Below are 14,262 nucleotides of genomic sequence, written 5' to 3'. Positions count from 1 at the left end.
TGATGCCATGGGACCGAGAAAAAACCTCGATATTTGAGGACTGGATACAACAAAGGTAAAATACTCAAAGAATAAGCAGTTGGCACCTGCAATCAATTTACCAAAGTTCAATTACTGCAGATCAATTTCCTCTCGATTGCCATGTTCAATTATAACTACAGTTGTACGTACTTAACCCAAGGATGCTTCCAGATAAGTTTCAGCATTTCTGACCCAGTGGTTCTTGAGAAGTTCCTTAATGAATGTTTCCTACTGTGGCCCCACCCTCCCCCATTTGAAAACGATTACCCTCCATAACCCAACACTTAAGATTTGAACAATTTAGAATCTACACCACCTCAGGATGCTTTCAGCCAAGTGATTCTTTTGAATTTGTAACAACCTGACCATTTTTTGTTTTTTCTTGATCATCTTCCCTAGTAACGGGGCTTGCCATTCATTATAAGAATTCAAATCCCTCTTCACCCAAGGATGCCTTGTCCAACTTTAAAATGAAAGAAAAAGTGAGCAAGCTCACATACCCCACGCTCCCCTAAAACCCAAAGTGCTGAAAATCCCAGAAAAAATGAAAGAATCGGAATTTCCCGGTAATATGCACATCTACACATTGTGTCCTAAATATCTGCGAAGTTTGACGAAATTCTGTGCAGCGGTTTATGAGGAGTTGCGCTGACAAAAAAAAAAGGACTGGCTGACTGACACTCTGACGGATGGGTCAAAAACATTATACCTCACGCAACTAGTTGCATGGGGTATAATTAACCCACTGGTTCTTGAGAAGTTGGAAACGTGAAGTTTACAGATGGACAGATGGAAAACTGGTTAACAGAAAAGCCCACTTGAGCTTTCAGCTCAGGTGAGCGAAACAAAAAGTAACATCAAAATCTTGATACAAAATACATTTAATGATTCACATCATTTCACTCAATATCACAAATATACTACATTTATCCCTCTAACATAAAATAATAAAACCTCTAATAGCACACAATCATATCTGGTATTGGTCATCCAAATAATGGTTATATAACATAGAATGAACGATAGGTCATCCATGCAGGAGCATACTTTTGAAGAGTGACAAAGTTCTAGGAAATGCTTGAAGTGGCAAGATGAACACATTTATAATGCTTATAAGAGATTTGAATTCATTTATCAAGTCAAAAGAAATCAACTTTAATGATTGCAATTGACAGACATAAAGAAAGTTGTTCAGTTCTACAAAGTATTGTGATAAAAAGCAGATTAGCAATAAGCAGAAATGACATAAAAAAATTAGAATTTTAACAGAAGCAAATTTTTATCAGAAGTCCCCCAGCTTCTTCTTTTAGATGCACTCCGTAAGTCTTAATACTTCACAATCGCCCTTCACAACACAAGCTGGACACCTGGCCATATTTTTGTTTTTCAGTGTCTTGTCAAAATGAAATATTTATCATAAAAACAGATTTATGTCCTTCATAATGACACTATCACATCTCAGCCAATCAGATTTGTTTCTGAGCTGTCAATCATCACATCATCCCGCCCATGCCTCCCATCCCACCCATTCCTCCCATACCACCTGGCATAGGCTCCTCCTTCTTAGGAATTTCCGTGATTACTGCCTCCGCCGTCGATAAAAGGGAGGCAACTCCTGATGCGTCCACTATTGCTGTCCTGACAACCTGAAAGAAGGAACCACAATTTAGAATCTTAATTATTTTAACAAATCAGATCATTTAAGAAAGAAATAATTAAAAAAAAAGAATGATTGACCAATAAATTTTAATTTGACCAAGCCTTATTCATTGAACTTCAGATTCAATGGAAGCCTTATTCATTGAACTTCAGATTCAATGGAAAGTTGTTCCTTTCCAATGGAATAAACAGCTCTATGAGCCTTTTGAGACCTTTGGAAATTTGTCCCCTTACTTACCTTTGTAGGATCAATAATTCCCTTTTCTATCATGTTCACAAACTCATTATTGAGGGCATCGTATCCAAAGTCTCCTTCACTGCTCAGGACTTTTTCTACAATGGGGTGTGGGTCCAGTCCAGCATTAGAAACAATGGTAAGTGTTGGTAAACGTAGGGACTTCCTCACTATCTCAATACCTTAACAGAGAAAAAAATAATGATACTACCACCCATCATCCCTTCAAAACAAATGAAAAAGGCTTAAAAACATAGTTTTCTGATCTATATGGTTCTGAATATTGATTGACTGAATGTTGTTTAACATCCCATTCAAGAATATTTCACTCATATAGCCAGGTCACCATTTACTGGTGAAGGGCTTAAAATTTTGACCTTTACTCAGCATTTACTACCATTGAGCAGTTAGGGTCTTTATTGTGCCAACTCTACCTTGACAGATGGCCTCTGTATTGAAAGAAAATTTGATTGAGAGTCAAGGTAAAGGGCTAAATAAAATAACAGTGACTGATAGCACACTGACAGTGATCTAACCTGTATTCTGATCATTGTTGTTTCCCTGGACACTCTCCAGAGCCTTGATACTGCGGAGCAGAGCGACCCCTCCCCCGGGGACAATTCCCTCCTCTATGGCGGCCTTTGTAGCACAGAGGGCATCGTTTACCCGGTCCTTCTTCTCATTCACCTCCACCTCACTGGATCCACCAATCTGTTGACAAGAATTAACACAAAATAAACACCAAATGTAAAGAACAGGTGACAAATATTCACAATCCACAAATTAATTACATTTTCTGTAATTCTATTTGCAAATTAATCAATGCAAAATTTTTAAAATATACATGTAAATTATTTTTTTAAAATGTCATTTGCGTAATGCTTGATAAACTGTGGAGGTTTTATCAAGAAAGTGTACAAATAGTTACTGTAGCACCAAAGTACATGCCAAATGATTATGATAGCATCACCTGGTGTAGAGCTGGTGCATGTCAAATAGGGCTGAGACTAAATATTGATAGACAAAATACTGATTCTGTGTGAGAGGATACTCACATCAATACAAAGTTAAACAGAAAATGTATTTAATAACATCTGACAAATATTCACAAGCCACAAATATACTTCACTTTTCACTTTCTACTCACTACATTATCAACGCAAAATTTTTAATGAGGCCCATAGGCCATAATGCTCACCTGAATAATTGGACATGGTGTTATTTACCAGATGTCGTCCTTGTAATACCTATTATGACCCCGCCCTACCCCCATGGGTTCATGATTTGAACAATATAAAATCTAGGCTTCCTAAGAATGCTTCCACATAAGTTTCAACCTTTCCGGCTCAGTGATTTTTGAGAAGAAGACTTTTTTATGACATCACTCTATTTTGGTCTTTACTTGATTATCTCCCCTTGTAAGGTAACCTGGCCCTTCAATTTAAAAATTTTTACTCCCCCCTTCACCCAAGGATGCTTTAAACCCAGTTTGGTTTTAACTGGTGCAGTGGTTCTTGAGAAGTTGAAAATGTGAAAAGTTTATAGACAGACAGACAGACGATGGACAACGGGTGATCAGAAAAGCTCACTTGAACCTTCAGCTCATGTGAGCTAAAAATAAATTTTTACTATCATTTGCGTAATGCTTGATAAACTGTAGAGGTTTTATCAAGAAAGTGTACAAACAGTTACTGTAGCACCAAAGTACATGCCAAATGATTATGTTAGCATCACCTGGTGTAGAGCTGGTGCATGTTAAATAGGGCTGGGACAATATATTGAGTTAGTCAGAAAATCAATTCTGTGTGAGGAAATAGGCACAATACCTATGAAGAAATATTGAAACATCACAAAAAATCATGTCTTTTTTTAGTTTGGGTTTAATATGCAAAATACGCTAATGTACATTTCATTGTGAGAGGTCAGATTGCCTCCCTCTCCCCCTCCAAGTTCATCTTTTAAAATTTACCTTGAGAACAGCAACTCCTGCTGACAGCTTGGCGAGTCGTTCATTGAGTTTTTCTTTCTCGTACTCGGATGTGGAGAGTTCAATCTCATCTCGTAGCTGCTGGATTCTCTTCTCAATTTCTTTCTTGTCACCACCTCCCTATCACAATATAATAACAGTTAGTTTACATACCTTTTATTATTTTGTTATTACATGTGTCAATCTCTTTATCTCCCTATCACAATATAATGACATTCAGTTTACATACATTCTATTATTACATGATTTTTCCAACATTCTCTACCCCCCCTCCTTCTCATGAAGGTAGGTAAACTTCAGAGAGCAGTTTTCTATCTACATCTTCAGTTTATTTGAGCATGCTCCTTTAAGTACTGACCTTCATCAGGAGAGTATCGTCTTTGGTGACAGTAACTTCCTTCACAGTACCAAAGTCATTCATCTGGACATCCTCAATTTTGTACATGTCCGCTTCATCTCCAAATACCTACAATACAGTCATAAATTAGAAAATGAATATGTTAAAGTCATTTGGAAAACAAAATCATTTTTTTCTCTATGTATTTTACTCTCCTCAATATCTTTATTCTTTGGTTATCTCAGTTTTCCCTTGGTTCCATTCAAAGTTTGATATAATCAAGTTTGACTGTATTTACTTTAACACTGCCCAAAGTCTCTAAATTTACTTCACAATTTATTACAAATGAATACAATTAAGTGTAGATGATTTCAAAAGTGAAAGTCCCATATGCCCAAAGTCTCAAAGATTTGCTAAAGAATTAAATGTAGATGTACTTAAAAGATCCAGTCCAATTTAATACGGCACTTACAATTCCACCGCTTGCGATGGCCATGTCTCGGAGTGTATTCTTCCTGTTGTCCCCAAACCCTGGAGCCTTGACAGCACACACCTGGAGTCCTACCTTCAGTCTACAAGACAAAACCTGACATCATTCAGCTTTTAAGTTATAACAATTATAAATTTAGACTTACAAGAAATTCAAACATGTCATTGATCAAATTAATATAAACAATGCACAAGAAAGGCAAATTAATTTGGTCAACAGATCAATGTATGCACAATGTAATCTCAAAAGGCTGTTAAATGGCCTCCCAAGGAATGAGTAATGTGCAACACTTGGTATTTCCTTTTGCCCTTTGAGGACGTTTATGATACCTGATGGATAATTTTACCTGTTCATGACCTAATTTACCTGTTGAGTACGAGTCCGCTCAGTGCTTCGCCATCGACGTCCTCCGCTACGATAAGGAGAGGTCTCTGAGCCTTGTTAGCGGTTTCTAGGGCTGGAATAATAGACTGAATGGTGGAAATCTTCTTCTCACTGAATAACACAAGGGCATCCTGAAACTCACACTTTGCTCCTAAAAAATTAAAGAGATTGCATTAGAAAATAAAAGTAGGTTAGGATCATATTCATAATCTGAAGTTATTTTTTTTTCAAACCGGAAGTTTCGAAAGAAGAAAAAAAGTATAAAATCCTAAGTTCTATCTTCTTAGACTGATTTTCCCCAGACAACATTCAATATATTAAAAAGAAATGCCAAAAATTCATAATTTGAATATTGCTTTTTTTTTTGTATGTCAGGTAAAAATCCTTCCTGTTATTTATCAGTGAACTGAATTACTTTCTTTCAGGAGATAACAGCTAAAAATGTTGATAAGACAAACCTTTCGAGGAGTTCATGAAGTAAGGAGAGATGTATCCTCTGTCAAACTGCATTCCCTCAATCGTCTCCAACTCATCCTTCAGGGTTTTTCCATCCTACAAATAATAGACCTACTTAATACACAACTCAATGTTTAGTCTAAAATAATTTAGCAAAATGATTAGCACATTATTGTCATATCATCAAAATTTGATTTGTGCCTGGGATAAAAGAAATCAAGATTCTGAACTGAGCTAGCTGTATAAAATTTGTAATGGCCTTCTACCTTGACAGTAATAACCCCATCTCTTCCCACTTTCTTCATGGCATCGGCAATCAAGTTTCCAATGTCTTTGTCACCATTGGCAGATATGGTGGCAACCTGTACATGTATAATGATAATGAGAACTTTTCCTGACCTACAGTTTGTTAATATTTTTATAATATCAAAATTTGTTCTTTTTTATTTCTAAAATCAATCTTTTTTTTTTTGTCAAATTTAATTATTTCCGGGATTCGGCCTATCTAGTACCTGAGAAATCTCCTCTGGAGTGGAGACGGGTTTCGACATTTTTTTCAGATTATCCACCACCACTTCAACAGCTGTCATCACACCTGAAACGTACAATAAGATTTATTACATTAAAAAAATCTTCGAAAAATTTAGGTTTTAATATTAGGCATTCGTTTCCTAAGGGAAATGAAAACTGTCACATGATTTCTATCATCATGACAACAAAGGTCAATCACAATGCGAAAGGATCATGTGTTGCTATAGCATCTAAGAACAACCACGTTCACTATATTGAGTGAGGTGATGAAGAAGGATGCAATCAAAACATACTCATATCTCTCAAATTGAAAAAATCTCATTATTGCTGATCATGGCATTCACCGAGATAGGTTGAACTGGTCATATAAAATTTTAAAAAGATGAATTGATAAAAATAATCATCTCGAATTTCACAGATGAATATCAAACATATCTATGTATATCAATAAATCCTTTGACTAACAGAGGTAAAATCTACACGCTCACATTTTGAGCTGTTGTAAAGTTGAAGTTTACCTTTCCTAATCTCGATAGGGTTAGCTCCCTTGCTGATCTTGTCAAACCCTTCCTTTGCGATGGCTCGGGCTAGGACTGTGGCACAGGTGGTTCCGTCGCCTGCCTCCTCGTTGGTGTTATTAGCGACGTCCTGGACCAGCTTGGCGCCGATGTTCTGATACTTGTCCTGTAGGTCGATAGCCTTGGCTACTGTCACCCCATCTTTGGTGATCTTTGGACTACCCCAGCTTTGTTCAATAATGACATTCCTTCCCTAAAATAATGAACAGTAACCTCAAAATTTTTTCTTTCAACATTTTGCAAATTAAAATTCCTCTCTTTACATTTCAAGTAATTGAGCATATCCCTTATTTTAAATTTAATAGGTTAGAAGAAAAAAATAAAACCTTTGGTCCCATGGTAACAGCTACGGCATCAGCCAATGTGTCGGCCCCCTGAATCATCATAGCTCTAGCATCTGCTCCAAATTTGACATCTTTAGCATAACTTCTTGTTAAAGTTGGAGTGAAGTGGCGTGCCACTGATGTTCGGAGAAGACTGGGCAGTCTGTACATTATGAGATCTGTGAAGATTTTTAAAAAATAATCATTTATAATGTTTATATGAGATACTATCAAAGCATGATGGACATACCGTACCAGTTCATTTCAACATAGGGGAACTTAACGTTGAAACTTAACGTTATAGAAGATTTTTAAAAATTCTTCACATCAAATAACTTGGCCCCCCCCCCCCCCCACTTCAATAAAATAACAACCTCTCCCTTTAAATTATGCAAGTTTCCAATTTTACAATAATTTAATGTAATTTACAACACAAAATCGTTTCCCGTGCATTAAATTACTTACAATATGATTGCAAAAGGTCAGTGGGGGACTTTCAGCTCAGCTTTGTTACTTAGTACCTTGCATAATATTTCTGATGAAACGTGCTACCCACGTGGGCTACATCAATTTTAATTCTTATTACTAAAGTAACTGCGCACATTAACTATTGTTGCACAATACATGTACATTAACATACAAAGTACCAGATTGCTTGTCTCAACATAAAAATTGTCGCAAAAATTTACTTTACCTGACAATTTTAGCCGGCTAGATGTGACAGTTTCACCTCTCTCAGCTTTCTGGAAGTTGTGACCGGATCCGTTCGTATGACCTTCGGAAGGTTTCTAATATGGAGGCCCTACACCTAGCATTCAAGAATTCAAGTCTTACAATCTTCTTATATCTACGCAAGTTGGAACATGTGAAAACGGTTCTTTTCGCAAATCAAGTTAAGAAACTTTTTAAAATAAAACAAATTCTCTTATGCTTTATGGATTTAGAAAAAAAATCAATAAATATGATTTAAAGCTATTTACTGGGCCTCGTGTTTTCCGGAATGTTGCACCTGCGCACTAACGTAAACTCAACACGTGGTTTCAGTTCTAGACATTTCCGAGGTCAGGAAGAGAAAAGCTCTGCTGCAGATTCAACATGGTGAGTAATGTACGCAATTACAAAGGTAAACGAATATTAATATAAAACGATGAAATATAAGTTTTGCGGCTACAACATTCAGGTTGTTTATAAGATGTGGCCCTGGTAAATTTCATAATGTTTTGGATGAGAAGGGAGGATTCATTATATAATTTTGTTTTATGTGATGCAACATTTGACATTGAGATGTACAAAGAGTGGTAGACAACAAAATTCTTGCATACTAAGTGGAATCGTAGACTATGTATTTGTATGTTTTGGAACTCTTCAATTCTTGCACAACAACAAGAGCACATGCTTATCCCGAATTTTCTCTGTATCATGCAACAATCCCCTGTTTATCAAGAAAACAAGTTTTGATTTAAAGTTTATTCTATATTATATACCTTGCACAAATTGCATTTAAGACAGTTCAATTTCCATGTGAGATTACTGAAGAACCTTGTAAAAGTGTAAAATGTCCTTTTCCTGCTAATCATTTAAGTTTTAATAATATGTAAGTTTCAGTGTATGTGTTTTACTGTGTGCTAACCTCAGATTTACTTTTTGAAGTCATGTGCTTCAAAAATATTTATGAAATGTTATGAAATTATAAATTAAAAAAGGGATTCCTTTGAAAGACACTTAGAACCCTTCTGACAGAGAAGAAAAGCTGACAAAATATCTTTATAAAACATTTAGTTAGAATAATCTAACGGTGTCTCGGGACAAGCCCTCACCACTAAACCTGGTCTGTAGGACATTTATCATTTTAATGACAGAACATTCCATCTAGTAACTATTGTGAATAAATAGTTTGATTCTTTTTTAGGCCTCTGCTTTGAAGCGATTCTTGCCTCTGTTTGACCGAGTCCTGGTGGAAAGGTTTGCTCCAGAACTGAAAACAAAGGGAGGGATCATGCTGCCCGAGAAATCGCAAGGGAAGGTGCTACAGGCCACGGTGGTCGCGACAGGAAATGGGGCCAGGGACCAGGTATGTCAGCAAAAGTAGTCCCAGTATTCAATCATCAAAGATTCCAGATCGAAAAAAAGAGAGGAAAGGGTTTTGTTTGTAAACAAGAGTGAACTAGCTGCAATATTGTGGCCCTCTCTGATTTTTTTGGAGAGAGGGGGAAAAAGGAGAGGTATACAATATTGCATCAAAAGAGGAGACTTGTACAGTTTTATTAAGGGGTGCATACCCGATACATATTACATATTAAAACAGCTTGTTGCACAATTCATATATATGAAGGCATTGTTAGAATGTATGTTTTTCATTCAACTGTATGACATTGCTTGTAAAACAGGTTCAAGGAAAACAGAATTTTTTTTTATAATTAAGTCTTTTTGTGGTAATCTTTAAAAAAAATGTTTTGTTTGCCCTCTTGCTACTAAAAATGGTCTGACACTATTTTATTTACATCTAAGAAATAATATTTGAAATGGAATTTTCTGGGAGAAAAACTTTTCCACCTACCTGTCGACCCAGTATTTTTCCCCGAGTCAGGAGAGGGCAAACATTGTTTTAAAGAATTAGTAACTTATATATTATTTTTTGTAACATTCTTCGTTGTGTTGATGTATATGTAGAGATTTAATGATTGGTTTATTTGAATTTATTTTACAGCAAGGGAACATCGTGCCCATCAGTGTCAAGGTCGGCGACCAAGTTCTACTACCAGAGTACGGCGGCACCAAAGTCATCCTGGACGAAAAAGTAAGTGATTGTAGATATAAACGTAAGTGGGGAATTTAACAGTTGATGTGAATGCAAATGCTTGTATGATCTAACAAGAGGGATTAAAAAAATTGTGTAGGCAAGAAATATATGTATAATCATATTTTCCTCTCTCTTATCTTAAAAAACAAATTTTAAATCTAACATCGATCACATTTTCTTTTTCAGGAGTACTTTTTATTTCGGGATGGAGACATCTTGGGAAAATTTGATTCATAGAAACATTTTATATTAACATTGAGTATATCTGAAAAAGATGTGAGGGAAAATTTAATTCAGACAAACAATATGATGTTGTGTGTTGACCATGCTGAATTCGAAAGAAAGGAGACAACTCGTCTACAATAATATGTGAACTGAGACTGTTCTTCTAAAGAAACCTTCATCTTTAGAGATTGATCACAAATCAGTGTTTATTGTAGGTGAAAAAAAAAGATTTCATGATTTGAAATTGAATGTTTTTATTTTTACTGCAAACTTCATAAATCTCATAAGCCATGTTTGTTGTGAATGTGTATACTGTGATTTCATATGAGATGATACAAAATAATGAAACTAGATAATCTTTTGTTGTTATTGTCTTGTGTTATGGAGAAGGTTTCCAATCTTTTTTCATTCAAGAAAGAACATATGTTACTTAAAAACAGGATGGAGTGAAAAGTATTTGCGTGAAACTTCCCACAGCTGTGTTCAATGGACATTAGGAACTACTCTCTGTATTTCTGTAGACAGTTGATAAATTTTCTAACAAATCACAAGTTCACTGGAATAGTGAAATGACTATAACTGTTTAAAAATGCAAAAGTATTTTGAGCATTTCAATATGTACAGTGTATTTTTTTATTTTTATAGTTTCAAGTCATATATGGCATATTTTTGATAAGTTCAGACTAACTAAAATTAAAAAGATCTTTCTGTTTGTTTTAATTCTGAAATAAAGAAAGGTTTTTCCTGTAAATTACACAATTTAAAATCAATCGCATCCATAGATATCACAGATTTGAAACAATAACATTTATTTTTATTTTAAGTATAGGTTACATCATAGATTCCGAGTAGTATTTATTATATCGTTTTCATGGGGCATGGAAATCGAAGAGTGCCCTCGATTTCCACGCCCCATGAAAACGATATAACCAATAGTATGAGGCATCTATGATGTAAGCAACTTGTCGCATGTCTGATGACGTAAATTTCATTGAAAAAATTTATTCAAAATTCAATAAAAAAATTCTTGACCTGATTTCTGCCTCCAGCAGTGATATATGAAGGGGCGTGGAAAGTATTATCTCATATGTGATATGGGATATATCACCACAGAAAGATCAAGGAAAATCACCGCAGATATGCGACAATATTTTTATATTAAATAGCAGACAGTTTAAAATCAATTTAACTATAGAAACGTGGAGTAATTTAAGTTCAAAATCAATGAAAATTAGAATTTTAAAGTAAATAACAAATATCACATGAATCTACACTAATCTGTACTGGATTCCTAAACTTCATTAAAATCTTAACAAAGAAAAATAGTATGTTCAGTTATTTTTTTCATCAAGCTCTTTCCTCTTACTCCCTAAATATAAACAGCAGTTCAGGAGTATTGTACAACAATATATATTCAAGGCGGTGTAAATCCGATGAAAATACTTCAAACTCTAATGAGCTTTTGGAATATTTGAATTCACAATATGTTCCAAAGTTAAAAGCATTAAAGGATAATCAACGCTTTATACAACCATTCCCCACAATATATATAACATTGTATAAACGTTCAGGCTTTTTGACGTCATAGACAACTGGTTTTTTTCAATGAAACGAAACTCATAAATTTAAATACCTTGTCACTGTTTGTCAACACTGTTCATTTGCAAACTCCTTTAAAATATTCTGGTTGTACACACAAGTGCTCTGAAGTTGTCATTTTAAAAAAAGATGCTTGAGTTTCTGATTGACAATCACTATATAATTTTTGTAGATCAAATCTTTCAACAATCCATCGGAAATCCCATGGGTACCAATGGTGCCCAGATATACATGTAAGCAGACAATTTTTGTATTCATGCATATAAAGCAAGAATTGTCCAAATCTTACACATGATAATTAAGACGGAAACACTCTCTGACATTCAACATGACATTTAGATGCATCTACAAGGTATTGTTAATTAACAATCGCTACTTCCATTCATTGACTCTATATATATATCAGAGAACTTGAAATAAAACATATAACTGAGACTAACGCATTTGTTTCATATTTTGATAATTTACTAGATAAATACTTTTAAGGTGAATTATAGAAAAAAATTATAATAAACGTGATGACTTCCCTTACAGAACAGTGATGTTAGCTGTAGACCTCTGCAAATTTGCAGAAAGTCTGCAGCAAGCAAATTAGCAGGAAGAAAAAAAGTTATGTTCGCAGATGTTCACAACTTACTGCAACCTTTCTGTGAACATTGCGGCTCTTTGCAGCAAGCTTTCTGCTAATTCGCAGAAACTTGCCTCTTCGCAGAAAGCTTGCAGGAAACCTAAACCATTAGATATTGTTCGCGAGAAACCTGCAGGAAACTTACACCATAAAATATTGTTGGCGAGAAGTTGCAGGAAACTTAAACAAGAGGCCCAGGGGCCACAGCGCTCACCTGAGCACATCGGGCTTGAATTTACTACCCCCCCCCCCCCCTTCCAGGCGTTCATCATTTGAACAAACTAGAATCTACACTACCTGAGGATGATTCCATATAAATATCACTAATCATTGCTTTGAAGTACTTGAAAAGAAGATTTTAAAAGGTTTCCCTATATATCCCTATGTAAAACTTGGGTCGGCCATTTTGGCCCCACCCTATCCCCAGGGCCGGGGGTCTTGATTTTAAAAAAACTTGAGTCTACACTACCTGAGGATGGCTTCCCTATCAGTTTCATCTTTCCTGGCCCAGTGGTAATTGAGAAGGATTTTTAAAGATATTTCCTATACATTCCTATGTAAAACTTGGGTCGGCCATTTTGGCCCCACCCTTGCCCCGGGGGTCATGATTTGAACAAACTTGAATCTACACTACCTAAGGATGATTCCACATGAGTTTCATCTTTCCTGGCCCAGTGGTTCTGGAGAAGAAGATTTTTAAAGATTTTTCCTATATATTCCTATGTAAAACTTGGGTCGGCCATTTTGGCCCCACCCTTGCCCCTGGAGTCATGATTTGAACAAACTTGAATCTACACTTCCTGAGGATGCTTCCACATGAGTTTCATCTTTCCTGTCCGAGTGGTTCTGGAGGAGAAGATTTTTAAAGATTTTTCCTATATATTCCTGTGTAAAACTTGGGTCGGCCATTTTGGCCCCATCCTTGCCCCGGGGGTCATGATTTGAACAAATTTGAATCTACACTACCTGAGGATGATTCCACATGAGTTTCATCTTTCCTAGCCCAATGGTTCTGGAGAAGAAGATTTTTAAAGATTTTTCCTATACATTTCTATGTAAAACTTGGGTCGGCCATTTTGGCCCCACCTTTGCCCCGGGGGTCTTGATTTGAACAAACTTAAATCTACACTACCTGAGGATGAATCCACATGAGTTTCATCTTTCCTAGCCCAGTGGTTCTGGAGAAGAAGATTTTTAAAGGTTTTTTCCTATATATTCCTGTGTAAAACTTGGGTCGGCCATTTTGGCCCCACCCTTGCCCCGGGGGTCTTGATTTGAACAAACTTGAATCTACTCTACCTGAGGATGCTTCCACATGAGTTTCATCTTTCCTGACCCAGCGGTTCTGGAGAAGAAGATTTTTTAAAAATGCCATTAATTTTTAACAAATTCATGATTATCTCCCCTTGGAAAAGGGCGTGGCCCTTCATTTGAACAAACTTGAATCCCCTTCACCCAAGGATACTTTGTGCCAAGTTTGGTTGAAATTGGCCCAGTGGTTCTTGAGAAGAAGATGAAAATGTGAAAAGTTAACGACAACAACGACGACAACAACGACGACAACGACGACGACGACAGACAACGGACAAATTTTGATCAGAAAAGCTCACTTGAGCCTTCGGCTCAGGTGAGCTAAAAACCACCAGATATTGTTTGCAAGAATCTTTCACAAAGATGATGGTTCATAAGGCTTATTGGATGATTAAATTTGTCAATGAATGCTTGCACCTAGCAAAGCTGTCTAAGAAATTGTATGCAGCAATGATTGCTTTTTTAATATATTGGCATGTGTACGATTGTTGCATACTTCATTTGCATGGTAAAATGTTTGCCACAAGCTTACAGCAATGACCACATTTTCTTTGCAGCAATGTTTGCGGCAAGTATGAAGCAATGTTCGCAAGAAGCTGTTCTTATACGGGCATTGGAATGTTTGCTGCAAGCTTGCCACAAACCTCATTTGCATTGTAAAATGTTTGCTGCAAGCTTGCTACAAGTTTGCTACAAGC

The 14,262-nt window shown here is 36.0% G+C and overlaps 2 protein-coding genes across 2 annotated transcripts; one reads left to right on the top strand and one right to left on the bottom strand.

Moving 5' to 3' along the window:
• Nucleotides 1-884: 884 nt before the first annotated feature.
• Nucleotides 885-7,816, bottom strand: LOC134257417 (heat shock protein 60A-like). The gene is made up of 13 exons (XM_062740027.1): nucleotides 7,696-7,816; nucleotides 7,005-7,180; nucleotides 6,619-6,871; nucleotides 6,082-6,164; nucleotides 5,836-5,931; nucleotides 5,572-5,665; nucleotides 5,096-5,264; nucleotides 4,712-4,811; nucleotides 4,261-4,368; nucleotides 3,885-4,022; nucleotides 2,452-2,626; nucleotides 1,919-2,097; nucleotides 885-1,667 (listed from the first exon to the last, which is right to left on the bottom strand). The coding sequence occupies exons 2-13, from the start codon at nucleotides 7,170-7,172 to the stop codon at nucleotides 1,515-1,517; spliced, it is 1,716 nt and encodes a 571-aa protein (XP_062596011.1). The 5' UTR covers nucleotides 7,173-7,180; nucleotides 7,696-7,816; the 3' UTR covers nucleotides 885-1,514.
• Nucleotides 7,817-7,969: 153 nt separating this feature from the next.
• Nucleotides 7,970-10,382, top strand: LOC134257418 (10 kDa heat shock protein, mitochondrial-like). The gene is made up of 4 exons (XM_062740028.1): nucleotides 7,970-8,099; nucleotides 8,911-9,072; nucleotides 9,709-9,798; nucleotides 9,988-10,382. The coding sequence occupies exons 1-4, from the start codon at nucleotides 8,097-8,099 to the stop codon at nucleotides 10,036-10,038; spliced, it is 306 nt and encodes a 101-aa protein (XP_062596012.1). The 5' UTR covers nucleotides 7,970-8,096; the 3' UTR covers nucleotides 10,039-10,382.
• Nucleotides 10,383-14,262: the final 3,880 nt, after the last annotated feature.

The sequence above is a fragment of the Saccostrea cucullata genome, unplaced genomic scaffold (assembly GCF_032062105.1).
Source record: "Saccostrea cucullata isolate Sc308-1 unplaced genomic scaffold, CSIRO_AGI_Scuc_v1 ctg848, whole genome shotgun sequence".
NCBI lineage: Eukaryota > Metazoa > Mollusca > Bivalvia > Ostreida > Ostreidae > Saccostrea > Saccostrea cuccullata.
The sequence above is the reverse complement of the archived record's forward strand: the minus strand, read 5'-3'. Positions and strand labels throughout refer to the sequence as shown.

Bases quoted from the DNA above. Each gene is read 5' to 3' on its own strand.
- LOC134257417 (XM_062740027.1), bottom strand. From the start codon at position 7,172: ATGTACAGACTGCCCAGTCTTCTCCGAACATCAGTGGCACGCCACTTC. The intron at 6,872-7,004 runs GTTTTATTTTTT...TCATTATTTTAG, and splicing joins CTGTTACCATGGGACCAAAG to GGAAGGAATGTCATTATTGA. The intron at 4,812-5,095 runs GTAAATTAGGTC...TTTGTCTTGTAG, and splicing joins AGCGGACTCGTACTCAACAG to ACTGAAGGTAGGACTCCAGG.
- LOC134257418 (XM_062740028.1), top strand. The intron at 9,073-9,708 runs GTATGTCAGCAA...TTTATTTTACAG, and splicing joins GAAATGGGGCCAGGGACCAG to CAAGGGAACATCGTGCCCAT. The intron at 9,799-9,987 runs GTAAGTGATTGT...TTTCTTTTTCAG, and splicing joins AAGTCATCCTGGACGAAAAA to GAGTACTTTTTATTTCGGGA.